General features: G+C 40.8%; 1 protein-coding gene across 6 annotated transcripts in view; it reads right to left on the bottom strand.

Annotated features, from left to right (window-relative positions):
• The window catches only part of LOC136830582 (innexin inx2-like), a 316,948-nt gene extending 304,713 nt beyond the window's left edge, over positions 1-12,235 (bottom strand). Inside the window, exon 1 of one of the 6 annotated variants that reach the window (XM_067090111.1) lies at positions 11,261-12,235. In XM_067090111.1, the coding sequence (XP_066946212.1) occupies positions 11,261-11,355 (95 nt within the window). In that variant the 5' untranslated portion in view covers positions 11,356-12,235. The remainder of the gene's footprint in view (positions 1-11,260) is intronic. The other 5 variants (XM_067090105.1, XM_067090119.1, XM_067090104.1 and 2 more) reach the window with 5 other exon arrangements.
• Positions 12,236-12,500: the final 265 nt, after the last annotated feature.

Genomic DNA, 12,500 nt, shown 5'->3' on the forward strand with positions numbered 1-12,500 from the left:
ATAGACCTGTGACCGTAAAAACTAGGACAAGGTCAATGATTTTGGGATTCAATGACATTTCTTTAGCCTGAGGACAAATACGAATTTTCTTCATATGAAAAACAATTGTGAAGTATAGCAAAAGGCTTTCTCAAAGTATCTGCTTAGATTTCAATAAAATTTTAATAGACCTGTGACCCTGAGAACTAGGTTAAGGTCAATGATTTTGGGATTCAAAGATATTTGTTAGCCTGAAGATAAACAAGAATAAATAAGAATCTCCCACATACAGAAAACAATTGTGAAGTATAACAAAGAAATTTTGCAAGCTATCTGTTCAGATTTAAATAAACCTTAACATAAAATGAATAAAACTAAATTAAAAAGAGGTCATATTAAAACATTTATACCGTTCAACAAATCTTTAAAGACACATCAAACCCGCACAGTGAATCTTTTGATATACAAATCTCTTTTAATCTGCTCCACTAACAGAGCTGGTAAAAAAAATATGGGAAAAATCTCTTTTAGTCTCTCTCTCTCTCTCTCTCTTTCTCTCTCTCTCTCTCTCTCTCTCTCTCTCTCTCTCTCTCTCTCTCTATACACAGAGAGCTATTTCTTTCTCATTAAAACTTTCTCTTTCATCAAGTCAGTCATTCTCCCTCTCTCTCTCTCTCTCTCTCTCTCTCTCTCTCTCTCTCTCTCTCTCTCTCTCTCTCTATATATATATATATATATATATATATATATATATATATATATATATATATATATGTGGAGAGAGAGAGAGATATTTCTCTCTCTCTCTCTCTCTCTCTCTCTCTCTCTCTCTCTCTCTCTCTCGGACCGAATGCTTAACTGCATTGATATTGAAGGGACGAGGCATCATTAGAGAAGTTCTTTCATATCTCGATATTTTCAAAAGATCCGGCTTCCATTTTCGATCGTACCTAAGCGTAGGGTCTCTCTCTCTCTCTCTCTCTCTCTCTCTCTCTCTCTCTCTCTCTCTCTCTCTCTCTCTCTTCAAGACACTCCAAGTTGCAGTGTGACATTTGTATGTTGTCCCAATTGGTATCTCTCTCTCTCTCTCTCTCTCTCTCTCTCTCTCTCTCTCTCTCTCTATTCAAGACACTTCAAGTTGCAGTGTGACATTTCTATGATCTAATTAGTATCTCTCTCTCTCCTCTCTCTCTCTCTCTCTCTCTCTCTCTCTCTCTCTCTCTCTCTGTCTCTCTCTATTCAAGACACTTCAAGTTCCGGTGTGACATTTGTATGTCTCAGTTGCTCTCTCTCTCTCTCTCTCTCTCTCTCTCTCTCTCTCTCCCCACGAACACTCACTAAAATTTATCAACTTATTCCATTTATTTATCTATCTAGCATTAATTATCCGACAGCCTTCCTTCTTCTCAAGAGAAATCTCATACCCTGTGTCGACTGATTTTCCAAGCTGCCTATCATTACATCCTTCTATTTTTAATTTCTTGAGCGTTTATTCATGTTTTTGTCCTGTCGTTTTTATATGTTTATAAATAGGCACACATTAATAATAATAATAATAATAATAATAATAATAATAATAATAATAATAATAATAATAATAATAATAAAATAAAACAAATCACATTCACAGTGGATGACATATAAAGTATTTCATTATTTTTTGATTTATCATTTACTATGAATAATGAATATATAGGCACATATAAAAATGGGGGCGTGTATGTATATATGTATGTATTTATATAAAAAACGTATATATATATTATATATATATACAGTATGTTATATATAATATATATGTGTGTGTGTGTTTGTTTGCGCGCGCATGGCCTTACAATCACTCACCCTAGAAGTCATTCATTAGCTTCGCATTGAACGAATAATATCGTTTTATCCACAACTCATCACGAAGCAACAAGACTGATTAACAAAAGGAATTACGCATCGGCGTAATTTTAAAAAGAAATTTTCCTATTTGCTAAAATTATCTCGTGACAGTTCCTTTGCAAGCAAACATACTATTTGGTATAGTGTTGAATTCTAAGGGTTAATTCAATTTGTCAGCATGTGAAATAATATATCAGAGATTAGTGATTTGAGATTTCACGTCATTCTATTATCCTGAGATTTCCTGACTGGATGACTTTTCTTAGCTATATTTATCACTTTATTTTTCAATTATCTTTGTTTTTCATCACCTTTTCTGTTTGGTGGAAACTTTGTAAATTGAAGGTTTTCGCAATTTCAGTGATAGCAATAATTATAAAAACGACAGTGAATAATAATAATAATAATAATAATAATAATAATAATAATAATAATAATAATAATAATAATAATGGAATGGAATAAAGAGTTTAAGCCAAATGCCAAGCACTGGGACCTAAGAGGTCATTCAGCTCTGGAAACTGAAAGTGGGCAAGTTTGAAAGGTGTAATGGGAGGAAAACTCGCAGTTGCACTATGGAAATAATAATAATAATAATAATAATAATAATAATAATAATAATAATAATAATAATAATAATAATAATAATAATAATAATAATAATACTGTTCTAAGTCATAATACCACATTTTAAACTGGAATGAGAATGTCTAAAGGTATTGTGATTGTGACAATATATTAAGTCAAAATGAATTGTATAAAAACTAAAGAATTGTTCAAAATGAATTGCTTGGAAAAGAACTAGTATTTCTAACAAAGAAATTATGGAAAAACTCGCGTGTTTTATCCAGGTATGAATATTATCATTGATCATAAATGTTTGAACTTGACTGCACACATAAAATACATAATTTTAGGTACTTTGCAAGGTATATTTATTATTATTATCAGTTTTATTAGCAATTTCTTATCATATTGGAATATGACTATTTAGCATATTTTTTATGCATTGTAACTATACTGCAAATTGTATTATTATTATTATTATTATTATTATTATTATTATTATTATTATTATTATTAAGCAATTTTTTATCATATTGGAATATAAATATGCACATTAAGTATATTACAAAGTGTAATGATAATAATAATATCACTGTTTTTATTATTATTATTATTATCATTATTATTATTATTATTATTATTATTATTATTATTATTATTATTATTATTATTATTATCACCACAAAACAGTAAAATAAGCAACGAAAAGGCATCCCGATTACCCCCCAAAAAGCCGAAAGAGTAACCAAACCAGGGCCGAAAACACCAGCCGAAAGAGAAAGGTTAGGTTCCAGGCGCCTTTGAAAGATTCATTCTGAAAGCACAAAATGCCATAGAGTCTCTCTCTCCCTGTCCCATTCAAAGTCTCCTTCAGCTTGAGGTCCAAACTATTGAAATGAAAACACAATAAAGGTGGACTGCTTCTTTTTTTTTGTGTGGAGGGGACAGGGAGAGGTTGGGGGTTTGTGTAGGGTGTGGGGTGAGGGAGGGGTGAGGATGGGGTCTAGGGTGGGGGAAAAGGAAGGGAAGAAGAGGGGTGGGGTGGGGAGGGTGAGCGTAGAACAGAATCAAAGATACTATAGGCTTGAGGTTTATCTTTTATATTCTTCTCTGTCTCTCTCTCTCTCTCTCTCTCTCTCTCTCTCTCTCTCTCTCTCTTTGCAGTGTCTATATTTTATTCGATTTTTTAGACACAAACACTGACAAAATAATAATAATAATTATAATAATAATAATAATAATAATAATAATAATAATAATAATAATAAATGCGTTTTATCACAAACCTATGAAATTTCTCGCGTTCAAATAATAAAGAACAATTTAGCTTTTCCTTTGGACACGTACAAAATCTCTCTCTCTCTCTCTCTCTCTCTCTCTCTCTCTCTCTCTCTCTCTCTCTCTCTCTCCTAAGTAAAATGAGGTTAATAAGAGGCAAATTGCCGGGAAATCAATTAAGTTTGGGCCAACGAATTTAGAAATTGGGTCACGACATACAATGAGCAACGCGGATCATTAACTCGCAAACTTGAAAGTTAACTACAATGTAAAGCGACTCGTTCACCAAATTCGTTGACCGAATTCGTTAAGTCGTCTCGCTAGTCTCCCGGAGGATGCGAGCAAGTCATCTGGCCACTTTCCCGAGGATAATGTGAGTAAGTCGACTGGCTTTCCCGAGGATGCGAGTAAGTCGTCTCGCTACTACCCCGAAAATGCGAGTAAGTCGTCTGGCTACTTTCCTGAGAATGCGAGCAAGTCGTCTGTCTACTTTCCCGAGGATGCGAGCAAGTCGTCTGTCTACTTTCCCGAGGATGCGAGCAAGTCGTCTGTCTACTTTCCCGAGGATGCGAGCAAGTTGTCTGTCTACTTTCCCGAGGATGCGAGCAAGTCGTCTGGCTACTTTCCCGAGGATGCGAGCAAGTCGTCTGTCTACTTTCCCGAGGATGCGAGCAAGTCGTCTGGCCACTTTCCCGAGGATGCGAGCAAGTCATTTGTCTACTTTCCCGAGGATGCGAGCAAGTCGTCTGTCTACTTTCCCGAGGATGCGAGCAAGTCGTCTGTCTACTTTCCCGAGGATGCGAGCAAGTCGTCTGTCTACTTTCCCGAGGATGCGAGCAAGTCGTCTGTCTACTTTGCGAGCAAGTTGTGTGTCTACTTTGCCAGGATGCGAGCAAGTTGTCTGTCTACTTTCCCGAGGATGCCAGCAAGTCGTCTGTCTACTTTCCCGAGGATGCGAGCAAGTCGTCTCGCTATTTTCCCAGGAATGCGAGCAATTCATCTTGCTACTTTCCCAAGGGTAATGCGAGTACGTCATCTCACTACTTTCCCGAGGATGCGAGCAAGTCGTCTGTCTACTTTCCCGAGGATGTGAGCAAGTCGTCCGGCTACTTTCCCGAGGATGCGAGCAAGTTGTCCGGCTCGTCCGGCTACTTTCCGAGATGCGAGCTCGTCCGGCTGAGGATGCGAGCAAGTCGTCCGCAAGTCATCCGTTGTCCGCTACTTTCCCGAGGATGCGAGCTAGTCGTCCGGCTACTTTCCCGAGGATGCGAGCAAGTTGTCCGGCTACTTTCCCCAGGATGCGAAAGCAAGTCGTCCGAGCAAGTCGTCCAAGCTACTTTCCTGAGGATGCGAGCAAGTCGTCCGAGCAAAGTCGTCCGGCTACTTTCCCGAGGATGCGAGCAAGTCGTCCGGCTACTTTCCCGAGGATGCGAGCAAGTCGTCCGGCTACTTTCCCGAGGATGCGAGCAAGTCGTCCGGCTACTTTCCCGAGGATGAGAGCAAGTCATCTGGCTACTTTCCCGAGGATAATGCGAGCAATTCGTCTGGCTACTTTCCCGAGGATGCGAGCAAGTTGTCTGGCTACTTTCCCGAGGATGAGAGCAAGTCATCTGGCTACTTTCTCGAGGATGAGAGCAAGTCATCTGGCTACTTTCCCGAGGATGAGAGCAAGTCATCTGGCTACTTTCCCGAGGATGAGAGCAAGTCATCTGGCTACTTTCCCGAAGATGCGAGCAAGTCATCTGGCTACTTTCCGGTAGGATAATGCGAGCAAGTCGTCTGGCTACTTTCCCGAGGGTGAGAGCAAGTCATCTGGCTACTTTCCCAAGGATAATGCGAGTACGTCGTCTCGCTACTTTCCCGAGGATGCAAGCAAGTCGTTTGTCTACTTTCCCGAGGATGCGAGCAAGTCGTCTGTCTACTTTCCCGAGGATGCGAGCAGGTCGTCTGTCTACTTTCCCGAGGATGCGAGCAGGTCGTCTGTCTACTTTCCCGAGGATGCGAGCAAGTCGTCTGTCTACTTTCCCGAGGATGCGAGCAAGTCGTCTGTCTACTTTCCCGAGGATGCGAGCAAGTCGTCTGTCTACTTTCCGAGGATGCGAGCAGGTCGTCTGTCTACTTTCCGAGGATGCGAGCAAGTCGTCTGTCTACTTTCCCGAGGATGCGAGCAAGTCGTCTGTCTACTTTCCCGAGGATGCGAGCAAGTCGTCTGTCTACTTTCCCAAGGAGGATGCGAGCAAGTCGTCTGTCTTCTTTCCCGAGAGGATGCGAGCAAGTCGTCTGTCTACTTTCCGAGGATCATGCGAGGAAGTCGTCTGTCTACTTTCCCGAGGATCATGCGAGGAAGTCGTCTGTCTACTTTCCCGAGGATGCGAGCAAGTCGTCTGTCTACTTTCCGAGGATGCGAGCAAGTCGTCTGTCTACTTTCCCGAGGATGCGAGCAAGTCGTCTGTCTACTTTCCCGAGGATCATGCGAGGAAGTCGTCTGGCTACTTTCCGAGGATGCGAGCAAGTCGTCTGTCTACTTTCCCGAGGATCATGCGAGGAAGTCGTCTGTCTACTTTCCCGAGGATGCGAGCAAGTCGTCTGTCTACTTTCCCGAGGATCATGCGAGGAAGTCGTCTGGCTACTTTCCCGAGGATGCGAGCAAGTCGTTAAATATGTTTGAGTTTCCCCTTCAAGCATCTGTTTTCTTCTCGCCGTTTTCTGTCTTGCTGGAGAGAGAGAGAGAGAGAGAGAGAGAGAGAGAGAGAGAGAGAGAGAGAGAGAGAGAGAGCCGTGTCAACACTGTTGCCAGATCCACGAGGCTGCCGAAAACCCTTTCCAGGGTGAAGAAAATTTATCGGGGCGTGAGGCAGAATTAATCAATTTACCAATTACACACAGTACCGGCAAACAAGCGCGATGAATCGTCCTGTTGAGGCTAATTGGGAGAAAGAGAGAGAGAGAGAGAGAAAGAGGAGAGGGAAAGAGAGACATCTCTATCTCTCTCTTTCTCATTCCTCTCAAGACCATCATCCAGCAGAGGGCACTCTCTCTCACACACACACACACACAGAGACCTGATATCTGGCAACGACGCCTAAAGTCCCTGATTCAATGATCCGTGCGGGGACATTTGATTGGATAAAGCACAAGCAGTCTCGTATCTAAATATGCATTTATCGGAAGACGGAATCCTCACCACTCTCCCCCTCTCCCCCCTGTTTCGGTACAACCACCACCCTCCATTGATTGCGGAGTGTACATACACACACACACACACACACAGCTGGTAGGCACGGACGGAGAGAGAGAGAGAGAGAGAGAGAGAGAGAGAGAGAGAGAGAGAGAGAGAGAGAGAGAAACAGATTTCCTATAGAGAGGGGGAGGGAAAGAGAGAGAGGGAAAAATACAGACATATAGACTTCCGAGAGAGAGAGAGAGAGAGAGAGAGAGAGAGAGAGAGAGAGAGAGAGAGAGAGAGAGAAACAGACCTCTATGTGAGAGAGAGAGAGGGAGGGAAACAGACCTCTATGTGAGAGAGAGAGAGGGAGAGAAACAGACCTCTATGTGAGAGAGAGAGAGGGAGGGAAACAGCCTTCCATGTGTATGAGAGAGAGAGAGAGAGAGAGAGAGAGAGAGAGAGAAACAGCCTTCCATGAGAGAGAGACAAAGAGAGAGAGAGAGAGACAGAGACATGCAGAGAGAGGGGCATATAGACAGACTTCCACGAGAGAGAGAGAGAGAGAGAGAGAGAGAGAGAGAGAGAGAGAGAGCACAAGTTTCATAAAGAGGCTGCATGTAACAATCCCTATATTTATAGAGAGCTGCTAATTGCGCCGGGGTTATTTTTGACCCGATGCTAAAGTCGATAGATATGTCAAATGGGAAAACGAAACATCAACATCAGTCACAGCCAGAAGTCGAATAACGAAACTAAACAAACAAACAATTAAATAAACAACTAGACAATGTGGCAATCAAGCAATAGACCCCATAGGCATTTATACGTGTCATATCTACCATCTAGTGTCAAATACAACATCAAATCATTAAGAAGAAGAAGAAGAATTCAAGAATGCGACAACATTAAACGCGCAGACGGAGATGTGCCGTTACAATTCCACTGATAGAAAAAAAAAGAAAAAATTCATTCAGAAAATGCATTAAAGGGAAAGTGTAGTAAAGGAAAATCATAGTAATTTGTAAAGCACAATAACATTTTTTTGTTTTTTATTTCAAAGTGATCATTACATTTAAAATAGTATTTAGATGCAATAATGGTTATTTGCTCTTTTTTTCATTATTCTAAATTGAATATTTCAATGAAAACTGTACACTCCAAAGAAACGGAATTTAGATAAATCACTGACAAATTAAATAAACAACCAAAAATAGAATTTTTAAAGATTTTTAATTATATCTTACTATATAAAAATTATATCTATTATGAAATTTTAGTACTGATTGAAAAATATTGCTTTTAACCTCATCACGAAAATTCGAATAATTTCCTGGAGAAACATATTCACAAAAAAACAAAAAAAAAGAGGTTATTTTGATACATAAAGCTGATATCCTCTACTGCATCGCTATGTATCCCTTTGTCAACGAATGTATCCGACACTGGATACTATAGACCGGGTAAATTGCGTCCGATATGGAAACGGAATATTTTGTTAAATTTTGTGTTTATTACGTGCATTCGCTGGGTGCTACGTTGTAAGGTTATACGCTTGTTATTACGATAGAAGTTATACTTGTGTTGTGTTGTATATTATATATATATATATATATATATATATATATATATATATATATATATATATATATATATATATATATATATATATATATATATATATATATATATATATATATATATATATATATTTACATTCACGAACAAATGAATAACTAATAAATGAATAATGATGATGAGGCAACAAAGGGAGAAGAAGAAGAAGAAGAAGAAGAAGAAGAAGAAGAAGAAGAAGAAGAAGAGAGAGAGAGAGAGAGAGAGAGAGAGCGTGTCTCAGTAAATACTGCAAACTAGCGTCACAAATCGCGTGCAATCTGTGCTGCCCATGACGTCACGCTTTTAGATTTGATTTTGCATTTGACGCTCAGAGACAATTAAACACTCAGTCGTAGGCAATAAAAATTTTCTCATTTGTAAAACGTGGATTTGCTTCGCTTGTTGCAATACTCACACACACACACACACACACACACAACACACACACTACGAAGCCTACAGTAAAACTCTCTTTTACTTTTTATCTATTCATCTATTTTTTAAGTAATTAATTTACTTTTTTGATAAGTGGGATATCTTCTCTCTGCATTTCACTTTACTTCCTCTTACTTCTTCCTGATGGACGCCATATTCTTTGGAAGCCCTAATTTCAAGTCAATGGCCCCTGTGGTGGGCTTGTTCCATAGGAATAGGTTTCATCTACTGAATAATAATAAGGAATAATAATTTCGATCATTAAGTCCACTTCTGAGGTAGTATTTGCATTTTATAAAACCCACACGAAAGATAAACCAACTACAAATATAAAATTTCAAATGACAATAATCCCTGAAGGAAAAAACTGCTCCTATCAGTGACTTTCAAATAAAAAAACTATCCCAAAAATGGAGCATTTGCGCTGCGAGATATTTGAAAAGCCTTTATCCTGAAGAGGAAATACTGACGTGAATTTTAAATATTTCACTGGGCAATCAACGCCATCTGACATTTCAAAAACAATCACTCAGCAGGACAATTACCGCCATCAGAAAGTTTAAAATCTCAATTAGCAACAAATTACTGTCATCAGAAATGTTCCACATTTAATCAAGGCATAACGATTGTCATCGGCAATTACAGTAACGTAATACGAAGCAATTACTGTAATTGCAAATGGGGACTTTGAAAACTGATTAAGCGGCAGTTTTTGGTATCAGACAATTCTACAAAGACACTGAGCAGAAATATCTGCGATCAGAAGTTTAAAAAACCACGTTATTTATGAACTCAGTTACCAGGCACTTTGAACATTCAACAGAGGCGATTACTGAGCCAGGAAATTTGGAAATTAAAACAAGAAGCAATGTCTACCAAAGGAAATTTGAAACATGACAATAAAATAAAAATAAAAAAAATAAAATTCAGGGTTAATACTGCCATCAGACCAGGGCCAGTAACAGTCATAAAAATACTTCTAATCTAAATATATAGGTATCTACCACTTCCCAAAATTCTAAAATTCAGTATACCGGTAATTATTGATTTGAAGTTTAAGAAAAAAAATGTACAACACTTCATTTTTCAAATCATTTTTCAAATCAGCAATTTCACTTCAAATCGGTTATTCCTTGCCAAGCTATCAATCGCATTTTAGAACAGTAATCCCAATCCAAATCATTAACTCAATCGCAAATTAGGAATCCCTTTCCAGGTCAGTAATCTAGAGATCACTAATCCTATTACAAATCTGTAATCGTATTCCAGATCAGGAAGCTCATTCCAAATCAGTTATCCTATTCCAGATTAGTAATTTCATTCCGGATCACTAATCCCATTCTATATCAATAATCTCATTCCGGATCATTAATCCCATTCCAGATCAGTAATCCCTTTCCAGATCAGTAATTTCTTTCCGGATTAGTCATACCTTTCCAGACCAGTATCTCTTTCCAGATCAATAATCCCATTCTAGATAAATAATCCCATTCCAGATCATTAATCCCATTCCAGATAAATATTTCTGTCCAGACAGTAATCTCCACATCACTAATCCTTTTCCAAATTAGTCAGCCTATTCCAGATCAGTAATTTCTTTCCAGCTCAGTAATCCCTCTCCGAATCATTATCTCTTTCCAGATCACTAATCCCATTCCAAATCAATAATCTCATTCCAGATCATTAATCCCATTCCAGACCAGTAATCCCATTCCAGATCAGTATCTCTTTCCAGATCACTTATCCCATTCCAAATCAATAATCTCATTCCAGATCACTAATCCCATTCCAAATCAATAATCTCATTCCAGATCATTAATCCCATTCCAGGCCAGTAATCCCATTCCAGATCAGTATCTCTTTCCAGATCACTTATCCCATTCCAAATCAATAATCTAATTCCAGATCATTAATCCCATTCCAGGCCAGTAATCCCATTCCAGATCAGTATCTCTTTCCAGATCACTTATCCCATTCCAAATCAATAATCTCATTCCAGATCAGTAATACTCCATCCCAGATCAGTAATAATCTCATCCCAGCTCAGTAATAATCTCATTCCAGATCAGTAATACTCCATTCCAGATCAGTAATACTCGGGCTACAAGTCTCACTGGTTGTTAACGTCCCCCCCTAAACTGCCAAGCTTCGGGACTCTCTCTTCTTCCTCCGTTCTCCCCTACCTTCAAGTGTTTCAATGCTCTGAGAGACAGTTCAATTGATTACTTAGGGACGACTCCTGCGAGTCCGGGCAAGAATCGGGCAGTGGGGTAAACGCCCCACGCCCCCCACTTCTCTAAAAAAAAAGGAAAAAGTGGGAGAGGGAGAACTCACTTGTGAGGCAGAGATTCATCGTTCTCTGCAAGGTCGCCCTCTGAGATCACCAGTTTCGAGGCCGTGAGTAGGGCGGTGCAGCGCCTCTTGGGCATCTACGAGGGGCGCCTGGACCGCAGGGGTACGGAGGAAGGGCATAACTGGTCCTCGGGCGGGGCATAGGAAAGGCACTTGCGTCCAGAACACATTTCACAATCTCCATCGGGCGATTTCACTTCACGCACTTCCCGTCTCCGCTCCGAGTGGGAAATAATTCCTTCACGCTCACCGATCACACAAGACAAATTCTCCCTAGCTCTCCCTTTGCTCTTATTTTGGGGTTACAACCAACATCACGTCGTCGTCGCCGCCGCCGTCGTCGCCAGGGGCGAGCGCGAATACGAACACAGCCACATTGCTGAAGGGGGATTTGAGGGAATCAGCAGTCACAATAAAACGGGGGAACAATTTTCGAAGGGGGAAAAAATATATATCACTCGTTCGATTGCGTATCCAGAGTCTCTCCAGACGAGGCTCCTCTCGCCAGCTTTAGGAGGCAGGGCAGAGCACGGGCGAAAACACTAGGGATGTCCGTAACAGTTCCATATGTGCAGGATGTTCTTCTTCTTCTTCTTCGGCTAATTCCAGCCGTCGCTGCTGCTGCTGCTGCTGCTGCTGCTGGAACGGCCCAAGAGAGAGAGAGACGGCCGTCTGGAAATAACCTTCCGGAGGCGACTACGGACTGCTGGAATGAGGAGTGGCAGTGGGAGTGTGGCGTGTGGTGGCTATGTGAGGCCTTTTTTTCCTCCCAGAGTGGCTTTGGGGTCCGAGCGTACTTTCCACGTGGCCGTGTCGGAGGGAGCACACACACTTACTGGAAACTGGAAGCCCTGGCCACCACCAAGCTTCCATTCCCGGCCCCAACAGCTCTCGACCACGCAGGGCACAACGCGCCGCCTTGCCCCATCCCTCCCTCCCTCCCTTCCTCTCCCCCCCCTCCTCCCTCCAGCACCACACACCCACCTTCACCAACACCACCACCACCACCACCACCCCTCCTCCTCCTCCTCCTCCTCCTCCTCCTCCTCCTCCACCAACACCTCACACCACGCAAAAACATGTTCTCACTCAATCCCTTCGCCTATTCGCTCCTATCAACTCATGGCTATCCACACACGGCAATGCTCGCCTTCCTTTCCCATCGGTCATTGGAGTCTCTCTCTCTCTCTCTCTCTCTCTCTCTCTCTCTCTTCCATGCATT

This window comes from Macrobrachium rosenbergii, chromosome 47, assembly GCF_040412425.1.
Source record: "Macrobrachium rosenbergii isolate ZJJX-2024 chromosome 47, ASM4041242v1, whole genome shotgun sequence".
In the NCBI taxonomy this organism is placed as follows: domain Eukaryota; kingdom Metazoa; phylum Arthropoda; class Malacostraca; order Decapoda; family Palaemonidae; genus Macrobrachium; species Macrobrachium rosenbergii.